The sequence below is a fragment of the Aotus nancymaae genome, unplaced genomic scaffold, assembly GCF_030222135.1.
Source record: "Aotus nancymaae isolate 86718 unplaced genomic scaffold, 86718_ANA_hifiasm-v0.15.2.pri h1tg000028l, whole genome shotgun sequence".
In the NCBI taxonomy this organism is placed as follows: Eukaryota; Metazoa; Chordata; class Mammalia; order Primates; family Aotidae; genus Aotus; species Aotus nancymaae.
Window position 1 is genome coordinate 5,897,264 of NW_026988441.1, and position 19,015 is coordinate 5,916,278.

The following is a 19,015-nucleotide window of genomic DNA, read 5'->3' on the forward strand; positions in this document are numbered from 1 at the left end:
CAGGCGCACGCCACCACGCCCAGCTAAATTTTGTATTTTTAGTAGGGATAGGGTTTCACCTTTTTGGTCAGGGTGGTCTCAAACTCCTGACCTTGTGATCTACCTGCTTCGGTTTCCCAAAGTGCTTGGATTACAGGCACCCGGCCTAATTATTGTATTTTTAGTAGAGATGGGGTTTCACCATCTTCGCCAGGCTGGTCTCAAACTCCTGACCTCAGGTGATCTGCCCACCTTGGCCTCCCAAAGTGCTGAGGTTACAGGCGTGAACCACTGCAGCTGGGCACTCCTGGCTAATTTTTAATTTTTTTTGTGGCCAGGCACCATGGTTCACACTTGTAATCCCAGCAATTTAGGAGGCTGCGGCAGGTGGATTGCTTGAGCTCAGGAGTTCAAGACAAGCCTGGGCAACAAGGTAAAACCCAGTCTCTACCAAAAATACACCAACAACAAAAAACTTAGCCGCCAGGCCAGGCGCGGTGGCTCAGGCCTATAATCCCAGCACTTTGGGAGGCCGAGGCAGGTGGATCACGAGGTCAAGAGATCAAGACCATCCTGGTCAACAAGGTGAAACCCCGTCTCTACTAAAAATACAAAAATTAGCTGGGCATGGTGGCGCATGCCTGTAATCCCAGCTACTCGGGAGGCTGAGGCAGGAGAATTGCTTGAACCCAGGAGGCGGAGGTTGCGGTGAGCCGAGATCGCGCCATTGCACTCCAGCCTGGGTAACAAGAGCGAAACTCCGCCAAAAAGAAAAAAAAAAAAAACTTAGCCGCCATGGTGGTATGCATCTGTGGTCCCAGCTGCTTAGGATGCTCAGGAGGGAGGATCCCTTAAGCTCAGGGCACAGAGGTTGCGGTGAGCGATACTGCGTCACTGCACTCCAGCCTGGGTGACAGGGACCCCATTTCAAAAAAAAAAAAAAAAACCAACAACAAGAAAAACACACATAAATTTTTTGTGGTGACGACATCTCATCATGTTACCTAGGCTGGTTTTGAACTCCTGGGCTCAAGCGATCCTCCTGCCTCGGCCTTCCAAAGTGCTGGGATTACAGGTGTGAGCCACTAAACCCCATGCTTTTTTGAATTTCTCATTTTTCTGATTCCTCTTGAGGTAGACAAAATAATTCTCCCCCTCAGAAATAATCCACATCCTAATCCTCTGAACTTGTGAATATGTGACCACACATGGCAAAAGAGACTCTGATTAAGCTAAAGATTTTAAGATAGGGGAAATGACCCTGGGTTATCCACATGGGCCCAATGTCATCACAAGGGTCTTTGTAAAGAAAAGAGGGGCCAGGTGCAGTGGCTCATGCCTGTAATCCCAGCACCATGGGAGGCTGAGGCAGTGGATCACTTGAGGTCAGGAGTTCGAGACCAGCCTGGCCAACATGGTGAAACCCCGTCTCTACCAAAACTATAAAAATTAGCCATGAGAGGTGGGAAGGTGCCTGTAATCGCAGCTACTCAGGAGGCCGAGGCAGGAGAATCCCTTGACCCCAAAGGCAGAGGTTGCAGTGAGCCGATCGTGCCACTGCACTCCAGCCTGGGCTATAGAACAAGACTCCATCTTGGGCGGTGGGGGGGGAGTCAGAGTGGGCTGGGCGTGGTGGCTCCCACCTGTAATCCCAGCACTTTGGGAGGCCGAGGTGGGCAGATCACAAGGTCAGGAGTTCAAGACCAGGAGTTTGAGACCAGCCTGACCAACACTGTGAAACCCCGTCTCTACTAAAAACACAAAAAGTTAGATGGGCATGGTGGCGCGCACCTGTAATCCCAGCTACTCAGGAGGCTGAGGCAGGAGAATCACTTGAACCCGGGAGGCAGAGGTTTCCATGAGACGATATGGCACCACTGCACTCCAGCCTGGGTGACAGAGCAAGACTCCATTTCAAAAAAAAAAAAAAAAAAAAAATAGTGAAGCCATGATTCAAGGAATGCTGGCAACCTCTAGAAGCTGGAAAAGGCAAGAAATGATTCTCCTCAAAGCCTCCAGAAGGGACCGATTCTGCCAACCTTGGCTTTTGTTCAGAGAAATCAATTTCAGACTTCTGAATGAATACAATTTTGTTGTGTTATTTCAATGGCTAAGGTTTTGGTAATTTGTTACAGCGGTGACAGGAAATGAACATACACCCCAGTCCCTGGGACACCAGCTTCAGGAGGCCAGGTCCTGTCTTGCCATAGCTGCATTTCCGGTACCCAGAACAGTGTCTGACTCATGGTGGGTGGGTGCTGTGTTTGCTGACTAACTGCAGAGTTGACTAGATTATGAGATCCCGCCCCTTGGCCTGAGAGGATTGGACCAGAAGTGGCTGCCTGACCCAGGCTGGCCAATCAGACTTCCTCTCTGTGGGGGGTTGCTGGGCTGGTGGTATATATAAACCTGCCACAGTTGGCATTGGCTGGTGAAAGTACCAGGCGGATTAACGGGAGGACCTTGAAGCAGCCCAGGAATCCAGGAGGGAAGTGTCAAACCGAGCTCACCCAAGCATAACAGGAACTAGAGCTTTTCAGTGATTTCCCGGCAACTCCTGCTCCTATATCTCCTGTGTGTCCAAATGTCTAGATGCTAGAGGAGATCATCTACTCCACCAAGCTTTAGTCAAATTCTGACACGAGGCCGGGAGCGGTGGCTCCTGCCTGTAATCCCAGCACGTTGGGAACTCAAAGTGGGAGGACTGCTTGAGCCCAGGAGTCCGAGACTGACCTGGATAACATAATGAGACCTTGTCTCTACAAAACATAACAATCAGCTGGGTGTGGCAGTTCACGCATGTAGTCTCAGCACTTTGGGAGGCCGGGGCAGGCAGATCAACTGAGGTCAGAGGTTCGAGATCAGCATGGCTGTTAGGTAAAGTGAACTCCAAGTTTCTCTTCAAAGAATCAGTATGTATGTTCAGCTCTCTTATCCTTTAATTCTCCATTTTTTTTTTCTTTTATTTTTTTTAAAGACGGGGTTTTACCACGTTGGTCAGGCTGGTCTTGAACTCCCGACTTCAGGTGATCTGCCCGCCTTGGCCTCCAAAGTGCTTGGATTACAGGCGTGAGCCACCGCGCCTGGCCTAATTCTCCATTTTAAAGTTTAACTTCCTTGTAGTTTCCAAAACAACCTTCTCCACCAGTTCTAAGCAGTAGTTCACATCTGTTCCCCGGGTCCCCTGCTCTGTCCTGACTCATCCCAGTCACCTGCTCCAGTCACCTGCTTTCACCCCTGGTTACCTGCTCTGACCTGTCCTGTAAACGTCTGTCCTGCCAAACTACCCACTCTGGCATTCCGGCTCATACTTCTGTTCTCTTTAAAATAGTCAATCACTTCCAAGCACTTCTGCAAAAAAAAAAAAAAAAAAAAAAGTCAATCAGAATTAGCCTAGACTGTGCGGTCTAGCCCTAGCCAACAGGGGAAGGACACAGCTGTAGGGGTGACCTCCATCAGGAATAAGGACCCCTTCCCCTCCCTTGTCCAGCTGTGCGCTCGCCATTGTTCCATCTGTGAGCCACACCCTTCTATAGAAGTAAATTGCCTTGCTGAGGAAATCTGTGCTACTTCTTTTGCAGCACTGAAACTTTACATACAGCTATTTGGTGGCCGGTACAGGGACCCCATTCCACTCCAGGGGCAGTCTCTGGTTCTCTCTCCTGAGGAGGAGCGCTCCCGCTGCCTCATTACAGTGGCCTCGTGAGTGAGAAGTGAGGACTGACCCGGTGTGAGGAATAAGCCCATACTCTCAGAAACGTGGGGTGTCGGGGGAACCGGCCAGCAGATCCTCACATACCACGGCAACCACACTGATCTGTGCACAGAACAAGGAAGGAAACGCCGGGGAGCCAGCAAAGTATTTCCTTGGTGGTTGGGACAGACCAAAGTAAGAGAAGCTGTGGGGGGAGGGGCAGGGTGTGGTGATTCATTGATGGGACATAGGACATACCAAGGTAAGAGAAACCATGGCGGGGGGCATGAAGTACTCCTTTGTTGGGGGGTCTATGGGGTTAAAAAAATAAAAGGTGGGACATTTCTGGTAAGGGAAATTGAGCCCTACCCCAAAAATGGGAGATACCTAGCACCAATAATATTTCCCCTAAAAATCCCCTAGGCCTAATGTTACAATAGTAGAAGAATAGCTGGGAGCAGTGGCTCACACCTGTAATCCCAGTACTTTGGGAGGCTGAGGTGGATCATGAGTTCAAGAGATCGAGACCATCCTGGCCAACATGGTGAAACCCCATCTCTCCTAAAAATACAAAAATTAGCCAGGTGTGGGGGCGCATGCCTATAGTCCCAGCTACTCGGGAGGCTGAGGCAGGAGAGTTGCTTGAACCCGGGAGGCGGAGGTTGCAGTGAGCTGAGATTGCATCTCAAAAAAAAAAAAAAGTAGTAAAGAGAAAGCAATGTGCCCTATTCCTTTAAAAGCCAGAGTAAGTTTAAAACCTATAATTCATAATTGAAGGTCTTCTCCGTGATGGGCTTCTTAAACCCTGCTGTTCCCAATCCTTACACTATGACACTAACCAGTGGTCAATAGATTTAAAAGATGGCTTCTGGGTTTGTCCTTTGGCAGAGGACAGCTGGGACCTATTTGCCTTTGAGTGAGAAGACCCTCACTCCGGTGGAAAATATTAATACCGATGAACAGTCTTGCCCTAAGGGTTTGCAGAATTTCCAAATGTATTTAGTCAAACATTAGAACAAGTCATCTGATTAGCAAAGGTAAGTGGAAATTTTTTTTGTATTCTTTTTTTTTTTTTTTAAGACAGGGGTTTCACCATGTTGGTCAGGCTGGTCTTGAACTCCTGACCTCAGGTGATCCACCCGCCTTGGCCTCCAAAGTGCTTGGATTACAGGCGTGAGCCACCACGCCTGGCCCAGGTAAGTGGAAAATTGAACTTAAACGAATGGAAGGCATCATCCTCTTGCCTCTGCTGGAGACTAGACAAGATTTTAGAATTTTAGGATTGGTTGGATACTATCATCTATGAACAGACTCGTATGCCCTAAACACAAAGCCCTTATACAAAAAGCTCATGCGAGACGGGCCAAACCCCCTCATTTGGCAATTACCAGAAATCCAACAGGTGGGAAGGTTAAAACATCTATTAGTGACTGCCTCTGTCCTAGCTTTGCCCTCCTTCAGCGACCATTTCTTCTTTTAGCCTAGGCTGGGCGCAGTGGCTCACTTTGGGAGGCCAAGGCAGGTGGATCACCAGGTCAGGAGATCGAGACCATCCTGGCCAACATGGTGAAACCTCATCTCTACTAAAAATAAAAAAAATTATCCGGGCGTGGTGGTGCGTGCCTGTAGTCCCAGCTACTTAGGAGGCTGAGGCAGGAGAATCCCTTGAAACTGGAAAACAGAGGCTGCAGGGAGCCGAGATCACGCCACTGCATTCCAGCCTGACGATAGAGCGAGACTCCATCTCAAAAAAAAAAAAAAAAAAAAAAAAAAAAAAGCCCAAAGGCACAGAGGCTACTGACAGCCGGTAGCCTTCCCGTCAAAAATCCTTAACCCAGTGGCCCGCAGATGACCCAAATGCATTCAATCTGTGGCAGCAACTGCTTTGCTAATGGACAAAGTAATAAATAAATAAAGTGCCTTAAAGGAAACCTCACTGTGAGCACACTTCACCAGGTTAGAACGACCCTAAGTCAAAAAAAAAAAAAAAATCTAGCTGGGTTTCTCAGAAATTATATTCTTGGTTTATCTTCCGCTTTCCCTTCCCTCAGAACTAAAGGTCTTTTAGCGCGGGTGCCACCCCTGGTTTCCAGCACACCAGCATCAGCCTGGGGACCACGTCCTTGTCAAAAGTTGAAGAGATAGGGCCGGGCACGGTGGCTCACGCCTGTAATCTCAGCACTTTGGGAGGCTGAGGCAGGTGGATCATGAGGTCAAGAGATTGAGACCATCCTGGCCAACATGGTGAAACCCCGTCTCTACTAAAAATACAAAAAATTAGCCGGGCGTTTGGCACGCGCCTGTAGTCTCAGCTACTTGGGAGGCTGAGGCGGAAGAATCACTTGAACCTGGGAGGCGGAGGTTGCAGTGAGCCGAGATTGCGCCACTGTGCTCCAGCCTGGCAACAGAGCAAGACTCCGTCTCAAAAAAAAAAAAAAAAAAAAAAAAAACCGTGCCGGGCGTAGCGCCTGTAATCCCAGCACTTTGGGAGGCCGAGGAGGGTGGATCACGAGGTCAAGAGATGGAGACCATCCTGGTCAACATGGTGAAACCCCATCTCTACTAAAAATACAAAAAATTAGCTGGGCATGGTGGTGCGTGCCTGTAATCCCAGCTACTCAGGAGGCTGAGGCAGGAGAATTGCCTGAACCCAGGAGGCGGAGGTTGCGGTGAGCCGAGATCGCGCCACTGCACTCCAGCCTGGGTAACAAGAGCGAAACTCTGTCTCAAAAAAAAAAAAACAAAACCATATATTTATTTTACCAAAGGAGTCACCCCTCCCGATGGCCAGCTAAACAAGGTAATCCAGTACAGATTGCCATCTCTGCTCCCAGAGTTTTTCCCCTTCATTAAGCCGTTTCTATGGTATAGAGCAGAAGTCTCAGGGAAGGACCCCATAGGATCCTTTGAAATGCACTTAATTGCTCCCCCACCTCCTGCACCCCCTTCTCCCTCTCTTAAGTTCTCCGCTAACCAAACCTTCTGTTTTTTTTTTTTTTTGGGGGGGGTGGGGGAGATGGAATCTTGCTCTGTCACCCAGGCTGGAGTGCAGTGGCAGGATCTTGGCTCACTGCAACCTCTGCCTCCTGGGTTCAAGCCATTATCCTGCCTCAGCCTCCCAGATAGCTGGGATTACAGGTGTGCACCACCACGCCCAGCTCATTTTTGTATTTTTTTTTTTTTCAGTAGGGACAGGGTTTCACCATGTGGTCCAGGCTGGTCTCGATCTTCTGACCTCGTGATCCGCCTGCCTCGGCCTCCCAAAGTGCTGGGATTACAGGCATCAACCACCACTCCCAGCCCCATACCTTCTCTTGTTAGCTACCCAATGATAATAAAACCAAAGTAGCTGTTGTAGTGGTTAAAGATTTAAAACAAACTATAGCAACTGAAACAGGGTGTCAGGACGCAAATGCTTAGCTGGAATGGATTAGATACTCTGTTGACATGCTTAACAAGAACAACTGTTGTGACAGGAAGGCCAGAGACCCAGACTGTCCCTTTTCCATTTGGGTGGGCCTCTCACGGATGGACTGGGCATGAGCTGTATGGTAGCTCTCTTCCAGAACCCACAGCCTGGGGTGATGAGTCATGAAAGACTCTTGTAATCCCAGCACTTTGGGAGGCTGAGGCGGGTGAATCATGAGGTCAGGAGTTCAAGACCAGCCTGGCCAACATGGTGAAACCCCGTCTCTATTTAAAAAAATACAAAAATTAGCTAGGCATGGTGTTGCATGCCTGTAGTCCCAGCTACTTGGGAGGCTGAGGCAGGAGAATGGCTTGAACCCAGGAGGCGGAGGTTGCAGTGAGCCAAGTTCCTGCCACTGCAGTCCAGCCTGGGTGACAGAGCAAGACTCTGTCCCCTCCACCAAAAGAGAGAGAGAGAGAAGGTTTGGTTACTGGAGAACTTTTTTTTTTTTAATTATTTTTATTTTTTTTTTAGAGACAGGGTTTCACCATGTTGGTCAGGCTGTTCTTGAACTCCTAACTTCAGGTGATCCACCTGCCTCGGCCTCCCAAAGTGCTGGGATTACAGGTGTGAGCCACAGCGCCCAGCCCAGCATTTCAGGATTCTGTCAGCCATTTGTTCAATCACCTGTACCTTGAAAGCCAGCACAATGGGAGCATTTATACCATGGAAATTGACAAAAGTCACATAGGAGGACTTTGGTTTTGTTTCAGAGAGCTCCTTTACTGCATACGTATCCTGAGGCAATGAAAAGGCAGAGAAAAGTAGAGAGCAAGAGCCGCCGAACGGAGAAGACAAGAAGAAATGAGAATCCTAAGGCCCTGTCCGGGGCCCTCAGAGTCCCCTCGTCTGTTTCACAAACACAACATGGTGCTGGAGCCAGCGCCTGAGCTGCTCAACCTCAGAACTAAAACGGCCTCAAGCCAGGTGTGGTGGCGCATGTCTGTGGCCCCAGCTACATGTGAGGCTGAAGCATGAGGATCCCTTGAGCCCCAGAGGCTGAGGCTGCTGTGAGCCAAGATTGCGCCACTGCGCTCCAGCCTGGGTGACAGAGCCAGACTCTCTCTCAAAAACAAACCAAAAAAAAAGGCCTGAAATCTGCCAGAAGTTGCTACTTCCTTTTTTTTTCCTTCCCCAGTGGAGTCTCATTCACTCTGTTGCCCAGGCTGGAGTGCAGTGGTGTGATCTCGGCTCACTGCAGCCTCCGCCTCCTGGGTTCAAGCGATTCTCCTGCCTCAGCTTCCTGAGTAGCTGGGATTACAGGCGCCCACCACCACACCCGGCTAATTTTTGTATTTTTAGTAGAGACAGGGTTTCTCCATGTTGGTCAGGTTGGTCTCAAACTCCCAACCTCAGGTGATCTGCCCACCTCCGCCTCCCAAAGTGCTGGGATTACAGGCATATGCCACCATGCCTGGCCAGTACTCCCTTTCTTCCCGCAGAAACACAGCCACGGTTGGTCGGAGAGTTTATTGGAAGACACAGGAACCAGAAGGGGGAAGTCCCAGGGGTCTGTGGGGCTCCATCTCCCCTTGGTCCAAGACATCCAAAAGGCAGCGGGTGGCGCTCAGGCATCAGTCCCCCATGGGCAGCCACAGGGCCTTGGTCCGCGCCGCTCGCAGCCCCAGCTCCGGGCCTGCCCCCTCGGCCTCCTGGTCCCAGGCCCGTGGGCAGCCCCTGCTCACCCACACTGGCTTGAGGTTTCCTGCCGACGCCCACTCCACAAACTGCGAGCCCTGAGGTGGGGAGAGGGAGCGGGGTCAGCACTTCTACGGGCTTGCTGCTAATCAGCTGCAGCCTCCGCAATGAGGACTGTTACTGAAAGGGCCTTCGGGCTGGACCCAGGCTCTGTAGCTACAATGCTCCGCTCCTCCCAAGCAAAACTTCCAGCTGGGAGGGAAAAGCATTTGACCCAGTGGTTAGGGAATTTCCTCTCTCTTAACAGCCCAAGTTCAAAGGAATGGGGCCCAGGCTCTTGTGAACAAGTTCATATCTGTTAGCAACAGGAGGTTTAAGAGAGTGGATGGTGGGGCGCGGTGGCTCACTGCTGTAATCCCAGCACTTGGGGAGGCTGAGGCAGGAGGATCACTGGAGCTCAGGAATTCAAGACCAGCCTGGACAACAGAGCGAGACCCGGTCTCTATTTAAAAAGTAAAAATTGTGGCTGGGTGTGGTGGCTCACGCCTATAATCCCAGCACTTTGGGAGACTGAGGTGGGTGGATCATGAGGTCAGGAGTTCAAGACCAGCCTGGCCAACATGGTGAAACCCCATCTCTACTACAAATACAAAAATCAGCTGGGCATAGTGATGCGTGCCTGTAATCCCAGCTACTCGGGAGGCTGAAGCAGGAGAACTGCTTGAACCAGGACCTAGGAGACAGAGGTTGCAGTGAACTGAGATTGCGTCACTGCACTCCAGCCTGGGCTATAGAGTGAGACTCTGTCTCAAAAAAAAAGCAAAAATTGGCTGGGCACAGTGGCTCATGCCTGTAATCTCAACATTTTGGGAGGCTGAGGCAGGCAGATTTCTCAAGGTCAGGAGTTTGAGACCAGCCTGGCCAATATGGCGAAACCCCGTCTCTACTAAAAAAAAAAACCAACAATTAGCCGGGCATGGTGGCACATGCCTGTGGTCTCAGCTACTCGAGACGCAGGAAAATCACTTGAAACCAGGAGGCAGAGGTTGCAGTGAGCCGAGATCACGCCACTACACTCCAGGCTGGGTGACAGAGTGAGACTGTCTAAATAAATAAAGAGTGGACTTAGCCAGTTGTGCTGGCTTACACGTGTAATTCAGCACTTTGGGACGCCAAGGTGGGCAGATCACTTGAGCCCAGGAGTTCGAGAGCAGCCTGGGCAACACAGAGAAACCCCTGTCTCTACAAAATAAAAAATTTAGCTGGGCATAGTGGTGCACGCTGGTGGTCCCAGCTACTCAGGAAGCTGAAGTGGGATGGTGGCTTGAGCCTGGGAGGTTGAGGCTGCAGTGAGGTATGACGTTGCCACTGTACTCTAGCCTGCGTGACAGGGTGAGGCTCTGTCTCAAAAATTAAAAAAAAAAAAAAAAGAGTAGACTGTGGGCCTCCAAATCTAGGTTGTGGTCCTTAGCATCAGCTGTCCATTGAGATGAGGTCTTGGGGTCGGACAGCTCTCAGGCCCTTGTTGCTAAGGACCGCCTCTTCCTTAGTAACTGGCATCTTAAGGGTGGGGCCTCAGAACCTTGTTGTCAAGGAGTTTCTCCCCTTAGCAACAGGAATTCTAAGAGGGTGGGGCTGTGTTTCCAGAAAAGGAGAAGCCTGTTGGAAGTGTGAGATGCTGAAGATGGCAAAACAGAACAAAGAGCACCTGGGCGGATCCGAAATACCACAGGGCCTGGACGTCCTGGTGCAAGGCCAGGCAGCGGGTCAGATGGTCCCGGTCTCCTGTCACCACATTGGCCAGGCCCGCTGGGAACAGGGTGGCCATGTCCTGGGGGATGGAGAGAGTGGGACGGTTGGGAGGGCCATGGCGACGGGGCAAGGCTTAGCAGGCATCCAGCGATGAGGGTCGTGGACGAGAAGGCCCCAGGCCTGGGGTTAAGAATGGGCACTGGGTCCCCAAGGAGTGAAGGCTTGGATGCTGGGGTGGGGACATCATGGTTATCACAGAGGGTGGTAAGAGCCACGCTCTTTTGTCTGTCACCCAGAGGCAGGCAGGAAGGCAGGGGACTATACCTGGCAGACCTCCAGGGCCAGGAGGGGACAGGCTGCGCTGGGCACCATGACCACAGTGTTGCCGCAGGCTAGGGCGGGAGCGAGCAGGGACACGAAGGCAAGAAGGGGCCACTCGTCCGGACATACCACAGCCAGCACACCCAGTGGCTCCCGCAGGCGCAGCACAGGGCCTCTCAGCCCCGATACCTGCAGGGACAGGCGGGTCAAGCATAGGGCAGGGGAGCCCCCCAAGCAGTGAATGAGAGATCGTGTTCTCCCACATCCTTGACAACACTTGGTGTTAGTCCAAACTGCACCACTGTGTAGCCCCCATCCATTTCCCAGACCCTGGTCAAAGCGAAACATTCCATGGGGGCTCAGGCTGTTAGAAACATCCTGCCCAACCATCTGACTGTATTTCTTTTTCATTTCTTTTTTTTAGAGACGGAGTCTTACTCTGTTGCCCAGGCTGGAGTGCAGTGGTGCAATCTCGGCTCACTGCAACCTCCACCTCCCAGGTTCAAGCAATTCTCCTGCCTCAGCCTCCTGAGTAGCTGGGATTATAGGCACATGCCACCACACCCGGGTAATTTTTTGTATTTTAGTAGAGAACGGGTTTCACTGTGTTCCCCAGGCTGATCTCAAACTCCTGAACTTGTGATCCACCTGCCTCGGCCTCCCAAAGAAGTGCTGAGATTATAGGCGTGAGCTGCCGCGCCTGGCCTCTCTTTTTTTTTTTTGAGATGGAGTCCTGCTCTGTCGCCCAGGCTGGAGTGCAGTGGCACAATCTCAGCTAATTGCAACCTCCACCTCCCAGGTTCAAGCGATTCTCCTGCCTCAGCTTCCCAAGTAGCTGAGATTACAAGTGTGCATTATCACACCTGGCTAATTTTTGCGTCTTTAGTAGAGATGGGATTTCACCATGTTGGCCAGGCTGTTTGTGAACTCCTGACCTCAAGTGATCCACCCATCTCAGCCTCCTAAAGTGCTACGATTATAGGCGTGAGCCACTGAGCCTGGCTACCTGACTTTTTTTTTATCATACCCTGCCAGTCAAAGGTCCAACTGTAGGAGTATCTCCATCGTTTCCTGCTGAGCAAAGGCCCAAGGAACATTCTATCACATCCCACCAGAAAAAGGGCCAAACTGGCTAGGTGTGGTGGCTCACGTCTGTAATGCCAACGCTGTGGGAAGCCAAAGTGGGTGGATCACTTGAGGTCAGGAGTTCGAGACCAGCCTGGCTAACATAGTGAAACCCTGTCTCTACTAAAAATACAAAAAATTAGCTGGGCATGGTGGCTCACGCCTGTAATCCCAGCACTTTGGGAGGCCGAGGCGGGTGGATCACAAGATCAAGAGATCGAGACCATCCTGGTCAACATGGTGAAACCCTGTCTCTACTAAAAATACAAAAAATTAGCTGGGCATGGTGGCGTGTGCCTGTAATCCCAGCTACTCAGGAGGCTGAGGCAGGAGAATTGCCTGAACCCAGGAGGTGGAGGTTGCAGTGAGCCGAGATTGCGCCATTGCACTCCAGCCTGGGTAACAAGAGCGAAACTCCATCTCAAAAAAAAAAAAAAAATACAAAAATACAAAAAATTAGCCAGGCGTGGTGGTGGTTGCCTGTAGTCCCAGCTACTCGAGAGGCTGAGGTTGGAGAATTGTTTGAACCCGGGAGGTGGAGATCGTGCCACTGCACTCCAGCCTTCAACAGAGCGAGACTTTGTCTCAAAAAAAAAAAAAAGGAAAAGGAAAGAAATGTGTTGGGGGGCGGGGGGCAGGGGGCAAGGGGAGGAAACTTAGAAGACAGGTCAATAGGTGCAGCAAACCGCCATGACACACATCTACCTATGTAACAGACCTGCACGTTCCGTACATGTATACCAGAACTTAAAGTAAAAAAAAAAGACAGAAAGCAATATGTTTTGGCCCGTGATATAGTTCGATGTCCCAGCCAAACCTCATGTTGAAATGTAATCTGAGACTCACGCCTGTAATCCCAGCACTTTGGGAGGTCAAGACAGGCGGATCACTTAAAGCCAGGCAATATGGTGAGACTCCTGTCTCTACAAAAATACAACAAAACCCAGTCATGTGTGCTGGTGTGTACTTGTGATCCCAGATACTCAGGAGGCCGAGGGTGGGAGACTCTCTTGGACCTGGGAGGTTGAGGCTGCAACGAGCCATGATCATGGCACTGCACTCCAGACGGGCGACAGAGGAAGGCTGGTGCCAACACGCCCAGCTAATTTTTCTATTTTTTGTAGAGACAGGCTTTCAGTGTGTTGCCCAGACCAGTTTCAAACTCCTGGCCTCAAGCGATCCACCCACTTTTGCCTCCCAAAGTGCTGGGATTACAGGTGTGAGCCACCATGCCTGGCCAGGTGTTTCTTTTTTTGACACAGGGCCTTGCTTTGTCGCCCAGGCTGGAGTGCAGTGGCGCAATCTCGGCTCACTGCAACCTCCGCCTCCTAGGTTCAAGTGATTCTCCTGCTCAGCCTCCCAAGTAGCTGGGATTACAGGTGCACGCCACCATGCCCAGCGAATGTTTGTATTTTTAGTAAAGATTGGGTCTTACCATGTTGGCCAGGCTGGTCTTGAACTCCTGGCCCCAACTGATCTGCCCACCTCGACCTACCAAAGTGCTGGGATTACAGGCGTGAGCCACCACGCCCGGCGGGCCCAGGTGTTTCTTTATAGCAATGCAAGAACCGCCTATCACAGCCCACTAAATTGATTTTGCGGTCCAGGAATGCGTCACTAACCATCATCTGGTGAATGCTACTCTACGAGGTGGGGTGTGTGCCCACTCGCTACACAGATGAGGAAACTGAGGTACAGAAAGATGAAGCCACTGCTGCTGATCCTCCCATGGAAGGCCGTGGGGCTGGGCCAGGATCCCCAGCCTGGCTCATCTCACAGTCTCTGCTATGAGCCCCACCCCGCCTGCCCGGCTCTGCGGCTGCCCACAGACCCTTCACCTGTAAAGTGTGGCCTTGGGCCTGGGCCCGGGCCCCCCATTCCCGAAGTCGCCTCGCGCTCAGCTCCACCTCCGCCTCGGCAGCCTTGAGCTCCACTCCCTGCCTTTCCAGCCTGGAGGCCAGGGTTGACTTCCGGCGCTCCAGTGCAGCCGCCAGGGCCCACAGCAGGCCCGCCCGGGCCCCTGGGGACTGGCCCGCCCAGCTGTGGGCAGACAGTGCACACTGGGGGTCGGCATCCTGGTCCTGGCTCTCCCGGCACCACCTCTGTCCACAGCCCCTACCCTGGGTGCCCAGCCTCCCAGTCCATCAACTGTTGGGGGCCCCAGACTCCCCTCTCTGCCATGCGATGACCCCTGGGCTTTCCTGTGTGACCCGTCTTACCCAGGGGCAGCCTGGTGAGCAGCCTCCACAGCACCTCGGATGTCCTTGGCTCCGCCTTCAGCCACATAGCCATGGAGGTTGCCGGATGAATCCTGGATGGGCCTGGAGCTTCGGGCCCCAGGAGCCTGGAAATGGCCCCCCACGAAGAGCCCATAGGGGGGTGCTGGGCTGGAGTAGGGTGCAGCATGAGGAGGAGGTCTGGGGCCTGGATCTGCTAAGGCCTTATGCTCTACCCCACTGGGAAGACCACCTTGGTTCCCGTGAGCCTCTGGGGCATCCCAAATCCCTGTTCCCATGAGCCTCTGGGGGACCCTAAACTCCTGCTCCCATGATTCACTGGGGGACCTAAACTCCTCTCATGAGCTTCTGGAGGACCCTAAACTGCTACCATGAGCCTCTAGGGAACCACAAATTCCTGCTCCTATGAGCCTCTGGAGGAACCAAAGTTTCTGCTTCCCTGATCCTCAGGGGACCCCAACCCCCTGTTCCCTTGACCCTTTGGGTGCTCTAAACTCCTGCTCCCATGGGCCTCTGTGGGACACTAATCTCCTGCTCCCATGGGCCTCTGGGGGACACTAAAATCCTGCTCCCATGGGCCTCTGTGGGACACTAATCTCCTGCTCCCATGGGCCTCTGGGGGACACTAAACTCCTGCTCCCATGGGCCTCTGGGGGACACTAAACTCCTGCTCCCATGGGCCTCTGGGGGACACTAAACTCCTGCTCCCATGGGCCTCTGGGGGACACTAAACTCCTGCTCCCATGGGTCTCTGGGGGACACTAAACTCCTGTTCCCATGAGCCTCTGGTAGACTCTAATGAGCCTGCTCCCATGAGCCTGAGGGGTACCCCAAATTTCTGTTCCCATGAATCCCTGGAGGACCCAAAGCTTCTGCTCCCATGAGCCTCTGGGAGACCCTAAGCTCCTATTCCTATGAGCCTCTGGTAGACCCTAAACTTCTGATCGCTTGAGTCTCTGGAGGGGATCTTAAACTCACGTTCCCATGAGTCTCTGGGAGACCCCAAGCTTCTGCTCCCATGTGCCTCTGGGGGACCCCCAACCCCTGTTCCCATGAGCCTCTGGGTGCCCTAAACTCCTGCTCCCATAAGCTTCTGGAAGACTCTAAAAACTGCTCCCATGAGCCTGAGGGGCACTCCAAATTCCTGTTCCCATGAGCCCCTGGAGGACCCGAAGCTTCTGCTCCCATGAGCCTCTGGGGGACCCCAAGCTCCTAAACCCATGAGTTTCTGGGAGAGCACAGACATTCGTGGGGCAGAGCTGAGAGTCTCACCAGGCCTGGGGTGGGATAAGTGTGAGGCCACAGTGTAGTACTCAGCAGGACCACGAGATGGCTTGGATGGACCTCGCACCAGCCCTCCAGTCCATGGGGAAGCAAGCATTCATTCCCTTCTCCCCGTTCACCCCTCCAGACCAGCCGCCCCCAACAACTCACCTGGGCCCGATTTCAGGCCCAGCCGGCAGGGTTGAGGGAACAGCGAGGCCAAAAGTGTCATAGTTCATGTTCTTGGACAGGCAGGACACCTGAATGGGAGTCCTTGAGGGTCGCAGATACTCATACAGCCCCTGTGAGAGAGAGGGACAGCGTCAAGAGGATGAAAGGGGCACGCGAGGCCAGATGCAAGTGTCAAGGGCACATGGGGTGGGTGGCGAGAAGGGGGTGTACTCACGTCGGGGCCCCCGTGCCAGGAACACCCACTCTCCTTGCAGCCACCTGTGGGCACCGAAGGGTCTCTGAGGTTGTGGGCGTTGATCCAGACGGTGCCCATCTGGAGCCTGTGGGGAAGATGAAGACATCCGACAGAGGAAAGCAGACACTGGCAGGCCAGGGAGGGATGAGTTAAAGGCGTGGGGAGCGACCCAGGGAGAAGGGATATGATGCTGTGAAGACAGAGAGGAGGAGTGAGCACTCGGGCCACGCAGACTGACCCGTAACCCAGCTCCAGCGCCTGCCCCAGCCTCTCGCTCCACACACTGGCGCTGCCCCCGCGGGGCGTCCCATTGGCCACCGCCAGTGCCTCCTTGGCTGTGCGGAAGGGGGAGGCCACGACCACAGGCCACGGCACCTGCAAGCAGTAACCGGGAGCTCAGGCAGCCTGGCCAGCCCTGCCCTCCAGGGCCCACCCACTGGGGAGGAGCCGAGAGCAGGTAGCAGCCCCCTGCCCGGGGCACGCGGTCACCTCAGGGGCTTCCGCAGGCACGGAGCTGCTGCCCTTGGCTCGCTTGGGCAGGCGCTCTGCAGCCCTAAGAGACTTACCTCTGCCTGGGCACAGGGGGAGGCTGGGGGCAGGTTGGAGACCAAGGTTGGGGGATAGAAGGGGCTTTTTGGGGGCACATCGCCAGCCTGGAACACCTAGGGAGAGAAACAATCTAGAAATCGACCTCCAGTCCCTTCCTGCTGAGACCCAGGAGTCCAGGACCAGCCCCTCCTCCTCAGACCCAGGAGTCCAGGCCCCAGCCCTCTTCTCTCAGACCCAGGATACCAGATACCCAGCCCCTCCTCCCTCAGACCCAGGAGTCCAGGACCAGCCCCTCCTCCTCAGACCCAGGAGTCCAGGCCCCAGCCCTCCTCCCTCAGACCCAGGATACCAGATACCCAGCCCCTCCTCCCTCAGACCCAGGAGTCCAGGCCCAGCCCCTCCTCCTCAGACCCAGGATACCAGATACCCAGCCCCTCCTCCCTCAGACCCAGGAGTCCAGGACCAGCCCCTCCTCTTCAGACCCAGGAGTCTAGGCTCCCAGACCTCTTCCCTCAGACCCAGGAGTCCAGGCCCCAGCCCTCTTCCCTCAGACCCAGGATACCAGATACCCAGCCCCTCCTCCCTCAGACCCAGGAGTCCAGGACCAGCCCCTCCTCCTCAGACCCAGGAGTCCAGGCCCCAGCCCTCTTCCCTCAGACCCAGGATACCAGATACCCAGCCCCTCCTCCCTCAGACCCATGAGTCCAGGACCAGCCCCTCCTGCCTCAGACCCAGGAGCCCAGGCCCAGCCCCTTCTCCCCCAGACCCAGGAGCTGTGTCTGCAGGCTGCTCCTCCCCTAACACCTTAAAATCTCTGCCCTTGCCTCACCTGTGCACCCTGGCTCTGGGCCTCATGTACAAAGCGCTGGGCCAGGTCACATGCTGCAGCCCCCCGGGTCCCCATGTCCACGGCCCCATCCAGCCCTTGGCCACTCCGAAGCCGCCCCATCCGCTCCTGCAGCCGCCTCATGAACTCATCCCACACAGACTCCTGGATGAGGAGCCTGAGGCCGCCCTGTGAGGAAAAGGGACATCAGGTGCCGACTCAGGGCCACTGCGGCGGGAGGGCTGAGACTCAGAGACGGCGCAGGGTCGGGGAGATGGTGCATCAAAGCAAGTTGGTGATATGAAGAGTGAAGACAGAGGCTGGAAAACGAGGGACACGGACACTCAGAGAAATCAACAGAGTCCCAAAGAACAGAGAGGCCAGGCGAGGTGGCTCACGCCTGTAATCCCAGCACTTTGGGAGGCCAAGGCAGGCAGATCATGAGGTCAAGAGATCGAGACCATCCTGGCCAACATGGTGAAACCCCGTCTCTACTTAAAATACAAAAATTAGCTGGGCATGGTGGCACATGCCTATAGTAGTCCCAGCTACTTGGGAGGTTGAGGCAGGAGAATCACTTGAACCTGGGAGGTGGAGTTTGCAGTGAGCTGAGATCGCACCACTGCATTCCAGCCTGGGTGAGAGAGTGAGACTCTGTCTCAAAAAAAAAAAAAAAAAATCAATAGAGACCTAAAGAACAGAGAGGCAGAGAGGCTGGGCGCAGTGGCGCATGCCTGCAATCCCAGCCGAGGTGCGTGGATCACCTGAGGTCAGGAGTTCAAAACCTGCCTGGCCAACATGGTGAAACCCTGTCTCTACTAAAAATACACCAAATTAGCTGGGCTTGGTGGTGGGCCCCTGTAATCCCAGCTACTCAGGAGGCTGAGGCAGGAGAATTGCCTGAACCCAGGAGGCAGAGGTTGCGGTGAGCCAAGACCGCGCCACTGCACTCCAGCCTGGATGACAAGAGCGAAACTCCGTCTTTTTTTTTTTTAGAGACAGGGTCTCACCATGTTGGTCAGGCTGGTCTCAAACTCCTAACATTAGGTGATCCACCCGCCTCGGCCTCCCAAAGTGCTGGGATTACAGGCGTGAGCTACCACACCCGGCTAATGCAAAACTCCATCTCAACAAAATAATAAAATGAACAGAGATACAAAACAAAAAACAAAAACAAAAACAAACAATCAAACAAAACAAATAAAATGAACGGAGACTCAGAGCCCTGAGGACTGGAGACAGGCGCAGACCGCCTCCAGGGTGTGCGGGGACAGGAGCGCAGGGTCTCACCGGGCCACGGTCGGACCAGGCGGCATCCACCACGCCCTCCACAGCCGAGTCCACATCTGCTGTGTCTGTCAGCAGCAGCAGTGACTCCATCCCCAGCGCCAGGCCCAGCTCCACGCACTTGCCCGCCAGGCTCCGACGAAGGACACGTCCTTCCTAGGGACCCCGCCTAATTCAGCTGCAGGAGGAGTCTTGCAGCCCCCAGCCATGTTCCACCCCAACCCCCATCCTGAAGATACCTCCAGGGCTCCACAGAAGGCCACCTTCTGGATTGCAGGCTGGGAGGCCAGGATGGGCCCCAGGGAGGCAGGGCCACTGATGACATTCAGGATTCCTGGGAATGAGCCCAGCTCCCCTGCCAGCTGGGCCAGGAGGAGGGGCGTCGGGGAGGTGGGGGGCACGAGGGCCACTACAGTGCAGCCTGGGGAAGTGGAGCAGCTCAAAGACC

At 53.7% G+C, this 19,015-nt stretch overlaps 1 protein-coding gene across 3 annotated transcripts in view; it reads right to left on the reverse strand.

Annotated features, from left to right (window-relative positions):
- Positions 1-19,015, reverse strand: part of ALDH16A1 (aldehyde dehydrogenase 16 family member A1) — a 43,108-nt gene that overhangs the window by 9,737 nt on the left and 14,356 nt on the right. For all 3 annotated transcript variants that reach the window (XM_064381049.1, XM_064381050.1, XM_064381051.1), the window contains 12 exons: positions 18,807-18,988; positions 18,571-18,723; positions 17,284-17,469; positions 16,472-16,567; positions 16,144-16,280; positions 15,885-15,990; positions 15,650-15,780; positions 14,198-14,365; positions 13,817-14,018; positions 10,857-11,042; positions 10,489-10,611; positions 8,412-8,878 (listed from right to left, as the gene is read on the reverse strand). In XM_064381049.1, the coding sequence (XP_064237119.1) occupies positions 8,717-8,878; positions 10,489-10,611; positions 10,857-11,042; positions 13,817-14,018; positions 14,198-14,365; positions 15,650-15,780; positions 15,885-15,990; positions 16,144-16,280; positions 16,472-16,567; positions 17,284-17,469; positions 18,571-18,723; positions 18,807-18,988 (1,832 nt within the window). In that variant the 3' untranslated portion in view covers positions 8,412-8,716. Of the gene's footprint in view, positions 8,879-10,488; positions 10,612-10,856; positions 11,043-13,816; positions 14,019-14,197; positions 14,366-15,649; positions 15,781-15,884; positions 15,991-16,143; positions 16,281-16,471; positions 16,568-17,283; positions 17,470-18,570; positions 18,724-18,806; positions 18,989-19,015 lie in introns of those variants that run through there.